This window comes from Nestor notabilis, unplaced genomic scaffold (assembly GCF_000696875.1).
Source record: "Nestor notabilis isolate BGI_N333 unplaced genomic scaffold, ASM69687v1 scaffold5429, whole genome shotgun sequence".
Taxonomy (NCBI): Eukaryota; Metazoa; Chordata; class Aves; order Psittaciformes; family Psittacidae; genus Nestor; species Nestor notabilis.
Window position 1 is genome coordinate 1 of NW_009942232.1, and position 21,362 is coordinate 21,362.

Below are 21,362 nucleotides of genomic sequence, written 5' to 3' on the forward strand. Positions count from 1 at the left end.
CCCCCAGCACATTGTGTGTTCTAAAGGACTTCTCTGTAGCTCAATCTTGGGTGCTACTCATGTGCAGCACCTTACCTGCTTCTGGTCAGTGATTTATGGCTTCCAGTATGTGCTGCTAACTGTTCCCACTGAGTTATTTTTAAGGTGGCTTGTGTATGTGTATGCTAAATTGTGAAGACATTTTCTGAGATCATGTCTTTGGAAGCCTGAGGCAGTACAGAAGTGCAGCAGTATTCTGTTTATAGGACTGGGTCGCAAACATACCTTAAGTCTGACCTCTAACTGGACACTGTTTGCAAGTGCAGTTCACAAGTTTATATTCTGTAGAGGCTTATCTGTGGATTCAAACCTAGTATGATGAGAAGAGTGACAGATAGCATTGGTAGTTCAGCTACAGTCCTGAATATGGCAAGAGGAAAAAGCTACTCTGTTTTGTTCGTGGGGTTAGAGATGAATGTATTGGAATAAAATTCCTGAGTGTAAAGGGATAATTTTAATTAAAAGGAGGGCAAGTCAAACAAAGAGGAAGATTATAAATTTTCTTATGCACGGGAATATGGCTTGTGATAGGAGAAGTAGCCTCACAGAGAAAGAAAAATTAACATCTTATATTAAAAAAAACAAACAAACAACCAAAACCAAAACCCCAAACAAGAAGTAACCATTGTTCTTTCAAACTTGGAGATTTCTCACTGTAAACCATAACAGCAATATATTCAAATTAGAGTGTTTCTTATGTGAGTCCTTATAACAAATACCTTTCTAAGTATATGAAAGACATCTGTGGGTGATTCATCCTTGCCATTTCTGACTAGTGTGTCGCTGAGCTGCCTCATTAGGAAGGGGAACAGTTAACACAGTGTTTGACATACTACTCATCCTGTGGCAGATTCTTTTTAATCTCTTGCCTTTGGTTGGTTGCCTGCCTTTCTGTCCGTGGAGGGCCTGTGATCTTTTGAGGATTGAGAAGGCAGTTTTCAACATTATGAAGATTAGCAGTTAAGCCAGCTTGCAGTATTTCAAGATGGTGCGTTCCATGATGTAATGAGATGTGTTCTTGGTCTAAGCAGGGAATTAATGACTTGTAATTTGCAGCTAATACAGAATGAAACAAGCTCATGCCAGATGTAGGACACTGAGCCTTGCGATTTAATTAAGGAGGAACCAAGAGTGAAATTAGGGTTAAAAGCCCTGAATAGATAGTTGTTACAAAACACTAAATGGATAGGTACATATTGGAGATACAAAAAATTTAAATTAATATGTACTATATCTTTGTGGAATTTGCAGTGCTTGTAAATGACAGGGCCCATAGGTATGGCTTGAGCCAGCCTTGTAGTAGCTTCTACTGTTAGGTAGATGATTTGCTCTTTCTCGTATGAAGACACATTATTCTGTAGTTTTCAACTATCCTGCCTCCTATCTGTATATTCCAATGAAAAGGTTTAGGGAGAATTTGACTTGTCACAGCAGTTCACAGACTTCTGTTAATTGTATCTTAAATTGTGTTTTTAAAACAATAATGATCAGACACAAGATACATTAAAAATTTCTCTTCCAAGCTTTTAGCACTTGAAACCTGAAAAATAATAAAACCATCAATACTGAGAAAGAGAATTCTTAGGGATACATAACAAGGAAATTAAAAAAAAAAAAAAAAGAAATATCAGAACTGTTTTGTTTGTTTGTTTATTTTTCTTTAGGACCAATACTAATCTTAAGTCAAGGAAACAACCTTGTGGGTTTCTTAGAAAAATGTTATTCCTTTTATAAGTTTTCCTACACAAAGACTTATTCATATGGTTACATGTTTTAGTTCAAGAATTTGAGGTGATCTGCAGGGAAATTAGGCTTTTTAAAAAGAAGTGGAGTAGGAAAAGCTATTTATATTTAAGAAATCCTTAATATAAGTTGCAGAGCTTAAGTAGCTAGTTCTGATGTGTCTTAAATCCATTTGAATTTAGGCACAAAATGTGATGTCAGCATTACTAGTACAATTGGTTTGAAAGTTTTATGAATAACAAAATACTTCAATGATTAAAGATACAGCCATTTAAGTCCTTCGTTTAAGTTATCTCAGAGAATGTATGAGATTATCTCAGCCGTTACGTGACTGAAAGACAGTAGGCTTGCCTATATTTGCTTCAGATTCTTTCTATTCTCAATCAATTTCTTTGACTGGAGTTCATGTTACAAAATTCTGCAAAACCCTCTTTAATAGGTGTCATCGTAGGACTTTTTATGTTTATCTGTCCAAGATCATTAGTTTTTGTGTGTTTGAAGAAAAATGCCTGATTTTTCTTTTGAAGTGTTGGAAAGTGTTAAGTGACTTCTGTACTTCAGCGTACTTTGTGTTGTCATAAATAAACCAAGAAGGTAATACTCAAGATCTACATAGGCACATGTTTAATATGATACGTAAACTGCTTAAGCCAGCTGGCTAGTGTACGGCTCTGGCTGTATTGCATATTTTTTTTTTCTCTCATCCAAAATTCTGTTTTCCAGCTAAACCTTTGTGCATCTTAACTTTTTCTTTTCTTTTCAATTGTAAAATGAATGAAAAATTAGTATTTGAGTCTTGAATTCCTGCCCTATAAAAGTAAAATTTGCAATTCAGTGGGCTACTTACAGGCTAAACCTGACAAAGAAGCCGTTGACTATGCCCTTTTTTCAAGGGAAAAAATAGAGCAAGAAAGAATTAACATTTTCAAAAAGTGACATTAGAAAGGAATAGTAGATTTCATCTCTCTTCCTCTGTATACATGCATGTCTACTTCCTGCACACACATGTAATTTTTTTGCTTCCTGTATGGCATTTGCTGCCTTAGGGTGTGCAAAAGTAATTGTACAATTGTCTAGTCCAGTATGGCCTTGTTTGATGAACACCACACCCTCATGATACTCCTAAAATATATTAGATATTTATCAGATAACTGATGCATGTTATCAGAATCAGTTCTGATAACATGATAAATTATGTATTTGTTATTCTCCTTCTAAATTGTTCTCGCAAACACAATCCATGAAACTGAAAACTTTGTCAGAGTCTTCTGTAGTGTTTTATACAGAGATAATTTAAACAGACATCCTATGAAATCTGTGCAGAAAGATTTATTCCTTTCCTGTCAGTAGGAGAGATCAGGATTCTAACTATTTTCACTAGAGGAGACTTTAGAATGCCTCTCCCAGTCTGTGTGCACCTTCAGGTCAATCTGTGCCTTGATGCACCTTTTGACTTGACACCAGCTACCAGAAGAGTTGTTTGTACTGGTAGCTCTGAGACAGTGAAAACTTAGTTATATTTGGTTTAGAATGAGGTGGCTTAAAAATCTGGCACACTGGATTTAGACAAGAAGCATGTATTTGTAAAGCAGGTCTACTGCTGCCATGGGCTTCAAGTATGTTTCTGTCCCATAGGGTTTAAACGTGCTTTTACTTTCTTCAAAAGCTTCTGTGCTGGCTTAGCCTTCCTGAATTGCAGCTTCAGTATATTCAGCCAGAGCTATGTGCCTGATTCTATGATCTGACAACGTTTATTTCTTTATAGTAACAAAGTGGTGTCCATTTCACACCTTCGATGTAATTGTGCAAAGAGATGTGTCTTTTGGCTCTTTCTTCACTATGAGGATGGTGAGACACTGGAACAGGTTACCCAGAGAAGCTGTGGCTGCTCCATCCCGGGCAGTGTTCAAGGCCAGGTCGGATGGGGCTTTGAGGAACCTGGTCTAGTGGAAGGTGTCCCTGCCCATGGCCGGGGCTTGGAGCCAGGTGATCTCGGTAGCAGGGCGTGGAACTAGGTGATCTTTAAGGTCCCTTCGAACCCAAACCATTCTATGATTCTATGACTTCATATGTCAGATAGCTACTTCTCAGACTACTTTGTTCTGTTTGCATGAAGGCATGATCATTGCAAGGCCTAATACAGTTTTGGTATTAACTTTAGTGCTTTTGTGTATCCTCACTTAATAGTGAATGGCTGTTAATTTATCAGTATTCATCACCTATAATTAATTTAACTTCTACTGGTGTGGTTAAAATTCACAATTTCTTTTAAACACCATCTATATGTGTATTACATATAGATGCATGCACCTGTCTTCCATCTTCAGTGTAGAGTGACTACAAAATACTGAAGCACACAGAAGGAATTGTTACCCCGGTTCACATAAGACAGACAAATGATCACATACTTGCTCTGGAATGTTGTAGAAAACCTAGGTATTTAAAAATCATATTTTACACAACTTCTCTAATACAAAATGGAATTCCCTATTCATTACGTGTCCTCTGCTGTTTTTATTTTCTTACGATCATCAAAGGTTCAGTTCTTTGTATTCAAGATGGAAATTATTGATTAAAGGTGTGAAAGCTGGCAGTAATTAGGGTTGTGTTGTATGCTGAAGTTAGTGTAATTCAGAACGATTTCTTATATGACTGTGCATGTTAGAAGCATGCATTTACAAATTTAGCTCACGTTAAATTGCAGTTCATTTTTATACACAATTTTACAGATTATGTGCTCTAAAAATGTCATTGAAGCATTCTGCATAATAGTTCTCAGGTTTTAAATGGGAAATGCGTAAATATTCTGCTCACCAGGTTTTGGTGAGTTGATCTTTTTTTATGCCATGCTAGATTAGATGTTTTATACAGATGTATAAGCTCTGTATTGCATATATTTGTGAGTGTGAAGTTCTTGCATTAAACTGTGGTAAAACACAGATTTAAGTGGTTGTAATTTTTTTTCTTTCTAAAACTAGACTTGTTTCTCTACAGAGTTTTAATACAGTTTAGCTAATTCATCTTAAATGTTAGTTTATCGAAGCTTCTCCAAATGTCTTCATGTAGATGTGATAATTTATTGCTTTTGAAAAATCTTACCTCCTTTATTCTAATTTATACTTCCTGGTTCACTTGAAGATATAAATAAGCATAAGGAGCAATTCCTCAGTTCATTGTTGAACATTTTTCTGGTGACATTTAAAAAAGATCAAGCTATTTCCGTGTCTTCAGTTGTATTTTTACAGTGTTATACTTGTCACTTCAGTAACAGCATGTGTGATAATAAAGTTACTCAAGTTCCTAAACTTTTTTGGATCTTCATTTGCATTTGACAAGCATCCAGAAATCTGCTAGCCTTAAAGTAGTGCATGAGGTACTGACAGGATTGCACAGTGAAATGTTTCTTGCAAGGGTTGTGTTTTAGTAAACATTTTCCAGCATGAGGCAGCTGCAACTTCATCAAAACTGCTGCATCTACACCTGTAGGCAATTGAATGCATATATTTAGCTGTAGATTTCCAATAACTAATGTAAAGTAATGTTAGGGGGCAGTTGTTATTTTCAAAATACATGGTGGTAACAGCATTTGTAGCCCTTGGGAAGGGATTAAGATGGTGTTTCCTTCTTACTGGAGAAGGATGGTTTTTGTCATGATTCCTGTCCTACGTGCTCATGTGAAAGAAACCCTTCCAGATTTATTGTAGGTCCCCTTAAGGTACTAGAAGACTGTTTTAAGTTCTCCCTGGAGCCTCTTCTTCTCCAGGCTGAACAACCCCAACTCTCTCAGCCTCTCTTCATAGGAGAGGTGTTCCAGCCCTCTGAGCATCTTTGTGGCCCACCTCTGGACTCTCTCCAACAGGTCCATGTCCTTCTTATGTTTGGAGCCCCAGAGACGGACATAGTACTCCAGGTAGGGGTCTCGTGAGAGCAGAGTAGAGGGGGAGAATCACCTCCCTCGACCTACTGATCATGTTCCTTTTGACGCAGCCCAGCATACAGCTGGCTTTCTGGGCTGCAAGCACACACTGCCGGCTCATATTGAGCTTCTCATCAGTCAACACCCCAAGTCTTTTTCATCAGGGCTACTCTCAATCCAGTTGCTGCTCAGCCTGTATTTGTGCTTGGAATTGCCCCAACCCAGGTGCAGGACCTTGCACCTTGTCAAGGTTCCTCTGGATGGCATCCCTTCCCTCCAGTGTGTCGACTGCACCTCACAGCTTGGTGTCATTGGCAAACTTGCTGAGAGTGCAATCAATCCTGTCCATGTCACTGACAAAGATGACAGAAGACATCAGCAGTCCCAATACTGACCCCTGAAGAACACCACTTGTCACTGGTCTCCAGTTTGACATTGAGCTGTTGACTGCAACTCTGAGTGCAACTATCCAGCCAATTCCTTATCCACTGAATGGTCTATCCATCAAATTCTTCTTCTCCAGTTTAGAGGCAAGCATGTTGTGTGGGACAGTTTTGCCCAGGTCCAGGTAGATTATGTCAGTTGCTCTTTCTCACCAGTGCTGTAGCCCTGTTGTAAAAGGCCACCAATTTGCCAGGCACAATTTCCCCTTAGTGAAGCCATGTTGGCTGTCTCCAATGACCTCCTTATTTTCCACATGCCTTAGCATAGTTTCCAGGAGGATCTGCTCTGTGATCTTGCCAGGCACTAAGGTGAGACTGACCAGCCTGTAGTTCCCTGGGTCTTCCTTTTTAACCTTTTAAAAATGGGGATTATGTTTCCCCTTTTCCAGGCAGTGGGAACTTCACCGTACTGCCACAACTTCTTAAATTTGATGGACAATGGTGTAGCCACTCCATCTACCAGTTCACTCAGGACCCATGGATGCATCTCATCAGGTCCCATGGGCTTGTGCATCTTCAGGTTCCTTAGATGGTCTTGAACCAGATCTTCTGCAGCAGGTGGTTATTCATTCTCCCAGTCCCTGCCTTTGCCTTCTGTGACTTGTTCAGTGTGGCTGGGGGGCGACCTTTTAAAAATGGGGATTATGTTTCCCCTTTTCCAGGCAGTGGGAACTTCACCGTACTGCCACAACTTCTTAAATTTGATGGACAATGGTGTAGCCACTCCATCTACCAGTTCACTCAGGACCCATGGATGCATCTCATCAGGTCCCATGGGCTTGTGCATCTTCAGGTTCCTTAGATGGTCTTGAACCAGATCTTCTGCAGCAGGTGGTTATTCATTCTCCCAGTCCCTGCCTTTGCCTTCTGTGACTTGTTCAGTGTGGCTGGAGCTCTTGCTGGTGAAGACCAAGGCAAAAAAGTCATTGAGTACCTTGGCTTTTTCCATGTAACCAGGTCTCTTGTTTCCTTCTGGAGAAGGCCCACATTTTCCCTTGTATTCCTTGTATCAACAACATACCTATAGAAGCTTTTCCTGTTGCTCTTGATGCCCCTGGACAGCTTTAACTCTACTGGGGCTTTAGCTTTCCTAACCTGATCCCTGGCTACTTGAATGGTTTCTATGTATTCCTCCCTGTCCTTCCTTCCACCCTCTGTAGGCTTCCTTTTTGTGTTGGAGTTTGTCCAGGAGCTATTTGTTCATCCATGCAGGCCTCCTGGTGTTTTTGCCTGACTTCCTCTGTGTTGTAGTATACATCTTGCTTTCTGTTGTTGTTTGGCTTATGAGTTAGTGTTAATGTCGAATCTGGAAATAAAAACTGGGAAACTTGAAACACTGTTGAAACTCAGGACTTGAAACATTGTAAAACTTGTGCAAAAATATAATTGCATTCTGAATATACATTTAAAATTTGTATGTTTTAATGACTACTTAACAGAAAGCTTTATTCAGTTACAGAGAATTGCTTATTTTTTCTTTTGGATTAACTAGTGTATTCTTCCATTTCAGAATGTATGAAAACATGTCCACAATGGTGTATTTAAAGGAAGAGAAATTGGAGAAGCTCACTCAAGATGAAATCATTGCCAAAACTAAGCAAGTGATCAATGGACTAGAGGCCCTGAAGAATGAACACAATTCAATTTTACAGAGCTTACTTGAAACACTGAAATGTTTGAAGAAAGATGATGAAACTAATCTGGTTGAAGAAAAATCAAACATGATTCGAAAGTCACTGGAGATGCTGGAGCTTGGCCTTAGTGAAGCACAGGTAAAATTGCAGTAGAAATAAAGTATTTCAGACTTTGAGGACTTAAGATTCGTCTTACTGAATATTAATTATGTGCTGGGACATTTACATTGTTACTGTAAGTTAAGGAAAAAGACTACTGTAAGTTAAGGAAAAAGACTGCTGTAATTAGTAAAGGTAGATACTGTTTGTCTTGCTGGGTTACAGAACTAATCATGCATTCAGCATTATAGCACTGAAGCTCATGATTGAGCTCTCTTTACTTAGTGAGACAGTGGCTATTTGCTGTTTAGACTTTTCCACAGCATTAGGCAGGTAATGTTTAAGCAGCTCAAGAACTGAGCGTTGGCATTTTAACTCTAAATTATTGCATATGGAGGTCTCACACACACACAAATTTGCTCCAACCTTTGAGCTCTGCTGTAACTCTAAATTCATGTTTTTATATTCCCTCGATTCTGAGATTCTTTATAATAGCACACAATGCTCCTGGATCTCAAGAATCTCTAATGTTTATTGAACATTTTACTAAATCAAAATTGAATCTAAAAGCATTTTAAATGTTGAGAATTGAGTACAGAATCTGAGTAACTTTCACTCTTAAAGGACTCCTTCTGTGGACTATCTTAGTTGATGAAGGTATTGTCTAACAAAAGGTGAATGAAAAGATGCATGTTTAGTCAGGATGTCAGGACTATATTTACAGTCCAGCTTTAGGGTATTTTGTACTAGGTCAAAAACCTGAAACCTGATGGGATGTGACACAGTCATCAGTATAAAATGGCAGAGTGTTTGCAGATGAGTTGAAAATGCCAGTGAGTCAGCTCTATATTAATAGGCTTTATCTTTGTAACTGTGCTCAGTCTTTTCATCGAGCTGTCGAGCTATTACTGATTGGTGATTTGAAGTTGTGTGCATTGGACCATGATGAATTGAAGCCTGAGAGAGTGAACAAATACAGGTTACCAGACCTGGCAATGTAGAAAGAACCCCTGGACGTTATGGTACAAACTAGGTCAGGCCTTAGTATATTGTACAAGTTTTGATCCTTTCAATTGGAAGAAAATACTAAAAGACATATGGAATAAAATTACAATAGTTGAGTTACCTTTAGTGGGTGTTTGTAGATCTGTGAATGAATGAGTAACTTCTCTCTCCTCATTTTGACATGGTATTGGGACTCTGAAAAGATAGTTCTGATTCTTGGCTCTGTCTGATTCAGCAGCCTCAGTTGCAGATGTTCCTGCCTAGTTTGGCCCCACATAGTGTTCTATGAACTGTCGTGGCGAGGAGCCAAGAAGTCTGCATTTAGTGCCTTTGTTAGGAAGCAATTCTTCAAACTGCTACTCTCAGACCTGATAAACCTACTCTTCCTGAACAGTTTGGGTTGCAACAATGTAGGATTTTTTCTTTTTATGTGTAGTATTTAAATTAGACATGGAAATGCTTTAAAGATGTTTTTGTGACATGGATGTAGGTCTGATGATATATGTGTTAATTCTGTAAAAATGAAACAGACGTTGCTGAAGAAGCAATCAAACTTTTCTTTCAATTAATTCTAGAGAGTAAGATTACAAAGGGGTTTAGTTTGCCATTGTAGTTGTACAGTGCTCTTTGAGTATGTTGACCCCACTATCACAACTTTTCTAAATGTACTTTCTGGTGTTAAAAATGCCTCTGTTTGAATAGGCCAAGTGCTTTAAATTATTAACAATTCTAAATGTGTAAATAGGTAGGTGCTGAAGTCTGGAGACTTGGGTTGGTATTAGGAATAATGTGGAGTTCTTTTATAGGAAAAAGTAATAGGCTTGATGTGGGGGTTTTTGACACCAAATTTCACATAAGGACACGGTCTGTTTCGCATGAAATATTTGGTTTAAAAACACTTCAGGGTGACTTTGTTTTAAAGAAACATGAAAAACAAACTTGAGGATTTCAAATTCATCTAAAAGAAGATTTGTATTAAGACTAGTGACCCTTTCTTACAAGGTGTGCTTCCTGGGATTGCTGTGAGCTGTTCTACGTGTATCAGTGTGAGATTACATAAACGATGAAGGGAAAATACCTTCTGTATGTAGTGTTTGGCTTTCACTTAACAAGCTCCTTTTTCATTTAACTTTGCTTAGCAAAAAAACCCAATTCAAGTAGACTGTTTTGTGGCTGTTATATCTTTTGTCCTGAATGTGACTATTCAAACACACTGAATGTCTGCACACTCAGTAAACTTAATAAAAAGCTTATATAAACTGTATGTTCAGTTGCACATTTAGATCTCAGCAGTATAATCGTCCCTTTGAAGTATTATCATCATGCTGAAGTGTTCATCCTTATGAACTGTAAGCATGTATATGAATCCTTTTCTGTCTGAAAGCTGCTAAATTAGAACTCTGTGTTAGTTCTTGGGTTATTTTTGTGTTCCTTCAAGTTAAAAGTGTTACTGCTCCATTTGATGTTAGTGGAACAAAGGTTTCCATTTCAGTAATCTAGTTCAAATTTTTCATATATTTTAAGATTATATGTTATCTTCATGGAATTCTAAACCAATTGGACTTCTGGTAGTATCATAGAAAGCAATCTTTAGTAAAGAGTTCCTCTAGGTTAATTCTGGCTGAACAAATGGTAAAAAAGTTGAGAGGAAAAGTGAGAACCAGATAGGTTAAGAAGAGAAACGTAAATGTTTACCAAATTTCACAGCTGACATAGGTTTTTAAATAATAAAAGGCTTTTAGATTGCATACAGGACTGCATTCTAGAGGAAATGTCATATGACACCTTCTGCTTTTTAGGTAATGATGGCCTTGTCAAATCACTTAAATGCAGTGGAATCAGAGAAGCAGAAATTGCGTGCTCAGGTTCGCCGGCTATGCCAGGAAAACCAGTGGCTACGGGATGAACTAGCCAATACACAGCAGAAACTACAGAAAAGTGAGCAATCTGTGGCTCAGCTGGAAGAAGAAAAGAAACATCTAGAATTCATGAATCAGTTGAAAAAATATGATGATGATATTTCACCATCAGTAAGTAGCTGTGTAGTAAAAGCCCCTTATATCTACATGTGTGTTGTAATCTGCCTTGTTACCAAGAAGTGACTGATGCAAGCTTTTTTTTTTTTTTCTCTAACAAAAACTTGTCACTAAAATGCTTACCTTGTACCAGGATCACATGGTTTGCAGAAAGATTCTGAGTGTTCAGTTCATTCTTATTTTAGCAGAATGTTTCACTGTCTGTAGATAACAAAATACGTATGAGGATCAAAATCCATAAATACTTGCGTAGTATCATATTAGCTTAAAATATATGAAGAACTAAACCAAACCAAAAATTCCTTTCTGTAAATTCAACAGTTAAAATAAATGGATAATTTAGACTATTAGAGATTGTAAGTACATAGGGGGCTTGGCTTATTTTGACTGCAAGAAAAATGCTTAATTTTCATCTAGTGAAATCAGTGTGCAGGTTTTATATCTGTTGATAATTTACACTGGGATACGATGTTACTGGATCCCCTTCAGCCAGACGTTATGATAGTCTGCACATTTTCAGTTGTGTTTAGCCCATTGTGTTACATAAGCTTAGATTCAGAGAGAAAATGGATACCATTTTAATTTATAGAAGTAATTTACCACTTAAAAAGACTTCTGGATTATTTGCACTTCTTGTTGCCCTTTGTTTCCTTATGTTAGATGGCATTGTAGAGAAAGATCTCATTTTGTGTGGTTAGACCTTTTCAGCTGTGTTTTGGAAATAACAGTTTTTTGTAACCAGTTATTTCAGCAACATAATGACTGAAAATGTATGCGTTTGTCACGTTTAACTGACTGCTTGACTGAATCCTTTTTAGTATATTATTAGCAGTGAGAGTTGTTTTGGCACATGGAACTTTTCAGTGCTATTTCATGAGTTGGTATTCGTAGCTGAATACTTCCAGTGAAGCCTGTTCAGAAAAGGGTTGGGAGAAGGGAATATTGGGATTTTGATGTGCTAACTGCTGAACTGTAATCTGCAGATGGCCTAAATAGTGCCATTATTTAAAATTTAATTGGCACATAGGATCAAAGTAAGCAAAACATCTTTATAGTTTCACTAACCATATGGACAGTCTCTCTCGTTAACCTTTGAAAATAGTCAATTCTGTATGTTCAGTGTAAGGTTGGAATTGGCACACTGAAAATTAGGAACTTCCCATCTGAGATCTAGTCCCATCAATCTGCTGTTTTTGCAGAGCACCCGCTTTGCCACCATTGAACTCAAATGCCGGCAGCTGCAGTTGTCTTTTTCTCTTGGATGGGGAGACAGAAAAATGGGAATGTGTTTCTTCCGCTTCTGGGTTTTCTCCTTATCGAGATTAACTTTTCTGAGAACTTCAACTGTTTATATTGTGTAGACCTCACATTTAAGAAACAGGATTGAGAGACGATCTGTTTCTCTATTTTACATGATTTGGAATGATCTTTGGATGTTTAAACAGTGTAGACTGACGATTGTGCAGAAATTAATGTGGATCCAGGTGAACACTGTTGGAAATGAATTTCCTTGGAGGTGTTTTTTTGATTTTTGATCCTTACAGATTGCAATTGCAAAGCCTATTTTTTGTGCAGAAGTTGAGCACTCAGGAAGTGAGGTTTCTGTATTTCTCTCCCTTGCCCATCTGTAACTGTGTTTACGACTAAAATTGTACAATGTTCAGTATTTAGTATCACTGAATCTGTATTCAGTAGCATTCACTCGTCACTGGGTACTTTCATTAGGTATGATGTCTCTGTAAGAATAGCAAATGTGTTCTTGTGTGCTCAAATTGAGACTGAAATCTAGGAGACCTGGTTTCTATTCCTGGCTCTTCTGAAGGTGTCCCGTATTGTCTGGGATACAGTATGTAAATACATTTGAACATAAGATCTTCATAAAATGTCTATAAGAAGTGTTATTCTTGTTTATTCCTAAGTTGTGGATATGAGGTTTTCTTTTAACATTGCTGATTAAATGGACTGTCCCTTTATGCCTTAGTTTTAAGTATAACAATTTGGGTTTGTGGTTCTATAGGAGGATAAGGATACGGATTCCACCAAAGAGCCTTTGGATGACTTATTTCCCAATGATGAAGATGACCAAGGACCAGGAAGTAAGTGCACTTAAAATTACAATGTTAGTGGGTTTCTGCAATGCAGAATATAAAGATGCTGTTTAGAAAAATCAACCAATGTTTGAGGTCCTCTGGGACACAGGGGGAGTGGTGAATGCCTCTGCTAGAATAAGGAAACCAGTCATTGATACACATTCTATACATTGATATGTGCAGAACTGGGGCGTGGGTTTTTAAATAGAGTTCACTGGCTGTTGTAAAGTTCTCGGCACTGACCCCTGTTCAAAATTTGTCCCACAGAATTTCCTGTGGGCCTCCGAGAGACTGAGACAGATTCTGATACACTGAAGCCTTTTGATGGCCTGATCAGATGGTGAATTCTGTTAATGACCTTTTTAATGGTCTGATTTAACACTGTGGGGCAGGTTTCAGTATGAAGTCTTTATCATATAATATTTTGTCCTTTGCTGAGGTTGTCTTCCTTAGTTTTACTAGTCATTCCAGAAGTGGCGTCTTCTGGTAAGAAGGACTGTAAATACGGTGTGAAGTTTGAGGTAGTGGTTTGGTAGCATGATTGAAAGAAGCCATTAATAGATAAGCCTTGCTTAGTGAAATTTTGGGGGGTTTACGGGTGTAAAGCTGCTATTATATACCGTATTGATACTATAGTGCATAGGCAGTATGCTAGTAATATAGTGGTTCTCAGAAGACAAGTGACTGCAGAAGAAAATGTCTGAAGGGTCCCACTTGTGTAATCAGACTTTCAAATTTCCTTTACGGGCAGAAGACTTTGAATGGCAAAGCTGTCTGTATACCTACATAGCCCATCTACCTTATTTCAAAGTTGATCCGTCAGTAATTTACTTGAGCTCCAGGAAAAATACTGCAATGCTTCAGTGCTTTGGTAGTCAGTGGAAGCGGGTGTAGGCTTGGAATTGTGTGATGCCACTGACATAAAAAGGCTTGCACTTGAGTGGAGAGTGTTTTTTGTTCATAGAAAGAAGAAAGTCAGGCCCATGGCTGGAGCCCTTATCGTTGTGTTGTTTAGAATTTAATGTAAATGAGTAACAGGGAATTTTTTCAATTTTCCCAGAAATCTCCCAGAGGAAGAGAAAAGGGGTAGTAGATCTGGGAGAGGGAGGCAGAGCAGAGGAGGGAATTGGAGCGTGGTGGTTGCCACAACCAAAGGTTAGAAGCTTCTGGAAAATAAGTGTCTAAGCCTGAAGGTTAGTAAGTAAAACCTAGAAGTTTTACCTAAAGTGTCTCTGGCCTTGACTTGGTGCCTTTTCTCTTGCAACTGTTATTTGTGGCATGCAAGGTCTTCTAATCCTTTATGTGTCAACCTTAAGTGTACTCCTTAGTATAGCAAAAAAAGGAAACAAACAAACAAAAAAGTATGTTTAGAGAAGGAGAATAAAGGAAAAAGTACAAATCATGGAGCTTTTCTGCAGGTATTTGGCTTGTTCCTTTCCACAGGGAAACATCAATATTTGTAAGTGCAAAATTATGATATAATCATGAGAATTGTTAATGATTTGCTGAGCTGAAATAGTTTCCTGCTTTCTTCTCTGGTTTATTACATTTGGGCCTTTGAGCTAATAGACGTGTAAAATAACATAGTAATGGACAGAATATGAAGAATGAAATGGTCATAGTTTCACTGTCACTGTTGAAGACAGCATGACTGCTGCGAAGTATGTTCTAATACCAATACTTTATAAAATTCAGATATTCTCATTTTTTTGTCACTGAGAGTAATGTTAAATTCTTTAGTTAGTCATCTTTTAGGCAACTTGAAATCTTGTGTGTTTCTTTCAGTTCAGCAGCAGCATAGCAGTGCAGCAGCTGCTGCCCAACAAGGTGGATATGAAATTCCAGCACGATTAAGGACCCTTCATAATCTTGTTATTCAGTATGCTTCCCAAGGCAGATATGAGGTTGCTGTACCTCTCTGTAAACAAGCTCTTGAAGATCTGGAGAAGACTTCAGGTCATGATCATCCTGATGTTGCCACTATGTTGAACATACTTGCTTTGGTGTACAGGTTTGTATACTGATGTAGATAAGTATCAATTAACTAAATAATATTTGGCTACAAACTGTTGATGTTCAGACTAACATTTTTTGACTGTTTTATTTTCCATTCCCTTTTTTAAAAAAAATTGAAACCCTCAGAGGGTCCTGCAATACTTACATGTATTCCTATGCTTAAAAGTCAGAAAAGTTACTGCATTTTTGCCTATGCCTTTGCTTCAGGAGCAAAGCTGGTTTTGATACCTTTTTTTTATCTACTGGGGGGGGCTTGTCTTGATTACACACTTCTAGATAATATAGAGGAATAAATTGGACAGCAGTGTAGCAGTAGTACTTGCTAGTCCTGAACTAGCGAACTACTTTACAGTGACAGGCTTCAGGTTTTTACTTCTTGATTCCTGAATATATTCTTAAATACTCTTCTTTTATACTAGCATTTTTAGGCCAATACTGAAGTCAGCTTCGTTTTTATGACTTTGGTTTCTGAATCCCCAGTATTAATTATGACTCTTAAAATTTAGAGACCAGAACAAATACAAAGATGCAGCAAATCTCTTGAATGATGCCTTGGCTATCCGTGAGAAGACTTTGGGCAAAGATCATCCAGCGGTTTGTATACATGCAATATCATATTTTTAGTTGTGTTTTTCGCTGAATGTTTTTCAACTCATTCTAATGTTAAACTCAACAGGAAAGTTTTTAAGACCTGGCTTATCTCTAGACAGTACAGGTAGGAGGCCACAATGTTAACAGTCTTCATTTTCTCTTAAGTATTTAACATGCCTTTTGAGCATTATATTCAATGTTGTTTCACCATAAATGACTCTCACACATTTGATTTTGGATTGCATTGATTTTCTGTGGGAAATCAATTTGTGTTGAAAGATTTTAATTTTCTTACTGAAATCACTTTATAAAACTCATATTGAAGGGGTCCTTCTGATTTGTTTTATGGTTGCTTTTAAATGAAACTTAAATCAAGCTTTTGAACTCAGTGTTTAAAATTAATGTTATCTCACTTCATATAGCCTATGTGAAGCAGGGCAGCTCTGAGTATAGATCTGAGAAGTAACTTTGTAACAGAAGAACATACGAAGAAAACGTGTGCACTAAATGACATTTCAACAAATGAAGCAAAATTATTTCATGATTTTTTTCCTTTCCTTGTTTGTGTATGTATGCGTTCAATAATAATTATTTCTTTACTTGCAAATCTCAAGAGGTCCACCCTGTGCATGGAAAATTAGAAAACATCAATGCATTGCAGATTTGTTCATTTGTCATATATTTCTATCAGTGAATTCCAGTGTGATTAAAATTTCTCTGCCGTTGGCAGGTGGCAGCAACTCTAAACAATCTTGCAGTACTTTATGGTAAACGGGGAAAGTACAAAGAAGCTGAACCGTTGTGTAAGCGAGCTCTGGAAATCCGGGAAAAGGTATGAGTAAAAGAATCCAGTGCCTTTGAATGGATTTTTTTGAGGGAGAAGGCAAGGTTAAGCTTGCTTTATTTACTTTATGTATTGGTTGGGTAGATCTGCCAGATAAACCACGGAGTTAGCAATGCCCTAGTAGTTAGCAGTGTCTGAAATTCAAAACAGCTGCACACTCAAGTAGTCCTTTGGAGTTGCTGGAGCACTCTGGATATATTCTAAATTCTGTATTTTGTAATTAACCTTCTTTACCTTTTTCTTTCCCCTTTGATAGTTAAGAAATCTTTCATATTTGACAAAAGCTTTGGAACTAAAAATGAAACATCATTAAAATTTTGAAGTTGATTATTTTATGACTGTGTGGATATTTATTCTAGTCCATGACACTGAATGCCTGCATCTTCAGGCTTTGTTTAATACACTGCATGCAATGTTTTTATACTATTTATATTATTCCTGTTATTAATTGTTCTGCAGCGTTCTCAGCTTTTAATAGAATTGAGTGATTTTTCATATGTCTCTTTTGTCATCCTCATGTTGAATTGATGAATAATAAAAACTAACAGCATATTTCTAAATGATGCATTTCTAAACCCTGATACGAAGACTGGAGAACGTTTTAATACAAGTTATTCAATTTTCAGGTCCTGGGGAAGGATCACCCTGATGTTGCTAAACAGTTGAATAACTTGGCTTTACTATGCCAGAACCAGGGTAAATATGAGGAGGTTGAATACTACTATCAGAGGGCACTGGAAATTTACCAAACCAAGCTGGGACCAGATGATCCAAATGTTGCAAAAACAAAGAATAACCTGGTAAGCCTTTTATAGAGTAAATCTAAGAAAAAGTAAGATTTTCTGATTAATTGCAATGCACCTTATTCAGGATGTTTTGTATTTATTATTTATCAAGCTAAATAAAAGTGTGCTGATACCTTTTGGGGGTATTTTGTTTTTAGGCATCCTGCTATCTAAAACAGGGCAAATTTAAGCAAGCGGAAACTTTATACAAAGAAATTCTTACTCGTGCTCACGAACGGGAATTTGGCTCTGTAGATGGTAAGAAACTGAGTCCCTAGATTTGAATGTATGTGTCATTTTTGTAGTTATTGTGAAATAATATCTGCAGGAAGTTAATTGTATCGTGATCAAAATCATGTGCTTGAGGTAGGTTTGAAAAGTGAAGTAATAGACATGTTGGAGTATATTCATCATAAGAAAGCATTTAGCTATGTCAGTAGTGTTTGATTGAGAGGAGATTTTTTTCTTACATGAGGTAGACTTGGTAGGTTTATGTTTTATGGATTATATTTCTGGCATAATTTGTGTTATGCCCAACCAAAACCAATTTTCGTATGTTTATAGAGGCAGAAAAATCTGTGCCTTTCCAGTCACAGCTAAAAGTCAGTGCAGGATTTTTAATGATATAATAAATACGTTGTTAATGTGAGTCTTCCATTAATACATTTAAAGAATGGAGAAAATACCCTTAAATTTTGAATTACACTGTACATTGAAGTCAAATGTATTTTATCAACTGTAAATCACATTGCATTCCATCACAGTAGCATGTGTACCACTTAGTAGATGTCAAAGCAGTTTTTATGATAAAAGAAGTAAACGTGCGGTTTTTAGCCCAGAACTAGGCACATGACAAATCTATGTCAGCATATACTGACTTCAAAGCTTCTCAGAAGTAACTAAGTTCAGATAAGAAAAGAAGACACAGTTGTAAAACTATAAAGAAGAGGCACATGTTTTATTTATCTGCTGTTTGTATTATGGACAGTAAGGTTTTTTGTGGTGGTAATAGTATAATTCCCTGGTTCACAACTTCATTTCAGAAGGGTGAAAATCAAACAGTGAATGCTTTGTAGTTTTGTTCTTCTGTAACATATTTTCTTGTGTTTCCTCAGATGAAAATAAGCCTATTTGGATGCATGCAGAAGAGAGGGAAGAATGCAAAGTAAGGCTATTGCCATAAATCTTTTTTTGGAGTTTTTACTTAAGTTACAAATTGGTTATTTTCGTTCAATGTTACTTTTGTTTTAGGGAAAGCAAAAAGATGGCACATCTTTTGGAGAATATGGTGGCTGGTACAAAGCTTGCAAAGTTGACAGGTGGGTAATTTCTTTACAGGACAAACAGCGTGGCAATACACAGTATCCAGAAATGTCACATTAAAGCATGTTTAAAAATGAACCATACCAGCTGCTTGCTTAGGACTGTAAAAACAATGGTATTAAAAATTCAGGCCCCAAGAAAAGGTTTCAGGAACATACTAACAGTTTTCAAGTCCTGTGGATGCTTTTAATCTAGCCTGGTTAGATCTAGTAAGTGGCAGAAAAATTCACCAGTTGTGTTCTTGGCAGTCCTTCACGTGAAGCATTGGTCACCTTTTTCTATTTATTCCATTGGTTGATGTACATGCTCTCCCTGTCCCAGCAAGGCCTCTAGAGAGGCCCAGAAGCAAAAAAGAGGCTGTGCAAATAACTGAGCCTTGAGTTTTCTAGCTGGTACGAGAAAACAAAGTCAAAACTGCCACAGTTCAGCATTGAGTTTATAAAGCTCAAAGAATATACCTTTGTGTGAATGAAAAACTGTACTTTAAAATGGAAGAGAAACAAGGACTTCTGCTTGGATTGTACTTGCTGAAATAAGGTTTTTTGTTTGCTTTAATTTTGTAACTTAGCTGCCTTTTTAATAATGTGCAAGTACTGCAAGGTAAGAAACCTGCATCTAGTACTGATAATGTTTAGTGAGGCTTTTAAATTTTTTCAGTGTTTGGATTCTTGTGTTTAACAAGTAACAAAACCTTTGAACTGTTGAAATCTACTCTTTTTTCTCCATCCTGAACTCTGGGTGCGATACATTTTGTTGGTTTGTTTTTCATGTACTAGTTCATCCTAATGCATGAGGAAGTCTTTTCTCTGATGTTACTGGAGCAAAACTTCATGCAACAATATGGTGACTGAGCTAGTACTGTGTTATTGAAACAAAAATGTCTTGTTGAAGTGTGATACTTGTTAATGGAATGTACAATTTTAATTTTTTCCTCCTTTATTCTTCAAGCATAGTTTGAAAGCATATAAAATGCAAATAAGTGTAAAGTAAAAGCTGATGAAAGGAACTGTTAATTTGTGTCTAACATGCTACAGTAATGGTCACTGTATGCATGAGTAGGCATATTTTCTGGAAGCTTCACAATTGTTCAGTTGGGCACATTCAGATTGAGCTAAATTTTTACCTTGAGATACACCTGAGAAACAGAAGAGTCTAGTTACTAATTTTCAGTTTCAGGGCTGTTGATTAATCATAGTGTGAGCCGTTAGTGCATTTGGAAAGGAGTTAAGAGGTTTATCCATGTACGTGCAGTACAGTGTAGTGTATTTCAAGAGACTTTCTGTAATTATTTAATATGATAAATACTATATTGAAGTTTTTATTAGTTTGTGAATTGAGAAGTTTAGTGTGTGGGTTTATTTTTTTCTTTTAATAGTCCAACAGTAACAACTACCTTAAAGAACCTTGGGGCGCTTTACAGACGACAGGGCAAGTTTGAAGCTGCTGAAACATTAGAGGAGGCAGCAATGAGATCTCGTAAACAGGCAAGTATGAAAATTCTCCTTAATGATATGTCTGCATTGTGATCATGTAGATTTTCAACTTAAGTATCTATCGTATGTACAGGATATGTGAACTTTTAGCTGTTTAGTGTCTGGTGCCTGGTATCGCCCTCTTATTTCAGTCTGAACTGGTGATAAACCAATACCATCTTAACACTTGAAACTGGTTAATTGCTAGGGCAGTGGCATCATATCCTGGGGACATGATTCAAATTGGGGGTGAAATTCCATGGAAAATGGCACAGCAGAAAACACTGTCATGGCCAGCAGTCCTTAATTGCCTGCATGTCATGGGAGAGAGGCTGTAGCTAGGGGAGGATGGAGAGTTTCGATGCTAATCTCATTTGCCAGTAATGCTGTTCTATTTTCAATAAGGAGCTGTCAAACTTACAAATGTTCTGTTTCCGCATATGACTGACTGACTGCTGCAGGTCTTTAGAAGACCATTGTAAATCTATTGGTTGTTTGTCTTACTTTAGCAAACTGATGAGATGGATATTACATCCATCTCATATACTTACAAGAAGCCCCCCCCCCCCTTAAGTTTAAGTGGGGGGACTATTATTCTTTTTATGCAGGGAAGTTCTCTACTGTGCCTGTGCTCTCAAATCTGCAGTTCAGGTAACCCTTTCTCAGAAGGTGGGAGAGTTTGTTTTTGTGGGGTTTTATTGGCTTTTTGTTTTTCCTTTCCCTTTTGGATGATTTGATACAATGTCTTGTATAATATCCGAAACAGGACAAGTAAATATGGCTTGTCAGTGTTAAAATGGAAAGCAAAATAAGAAAATACAAGTGAATTAAAAAACGCATTGGGAAGTTCAATTTTAATTTCATTTTTGCACAATAGTAAATAAGATTCCACCACCACCCCATGCTCTTCTAGTGAATTCAGGAATAGTTCTCTTTTATATAAGGTGGTTTAAGTTCTTTCTTCCACAAAAAAAGATGGAAAACTTACAAGTGTTTGCCAGGTAAATTAAATGAAACTGATAAGAAGAAAGTATGAATCTGGGACAAAGGTTCTTCAGCAAGGAAAATTCAGGGGCAGTGGGGATAGTTGATACAGGTATTTTCTTTTGCTGAGGATGATTTTAACTTACTTTTACTGAAGGATCATTTTCAGAGTGTCTCAATTTGAAAATAAGAAATGAACATGCACAGCATCTTAAAATGTTTGCTCTGGTTCTTAGTTTTGCTGTTGCCATTACATGTGCACATGTAATTTTTCTTTTTTGGTGTAAACAGGTACAACCTGGATAAATTGGAATAATAGCTTGTATTTATTTTCTTTTATAT

At 37.2% G+C, this 21,362-nt stretch overlaps 1 protein-coding gene across 1 annotated transcript; it reads left to right on the forward strand.

Moving 5' to 3' along the window:
• Positions 1–7,652: 7,652 nt before the first annotated feature.
• On the forward strand, positions 7,653–20,090 carry KLC1 (kinesin light chain 1). Its single transcript, XM_010021285.1, has 11 exons — positions 7,653–7,913; positions 10,679–10,909; positions 12,933–13,011; positions 14,791–15,016; positions 15,528–15,615; positions 16,343–16,444; positions 17,083–17,256; positions 17,400–17,499; positions 18,357–18,406; positions 18,493–18,560; positions 19,940–20,090. The coding sequence occupies exons 1-11, from the start codon at positions 7,653–7,655 to the stop codon at positions 20,088–20,090; spliced, it is 1,530 nt and encodes a 509-aa protein (XP_010019587.1).
• Positions 20,091–21,362: the final 1,272 nt, after the last annotated feature.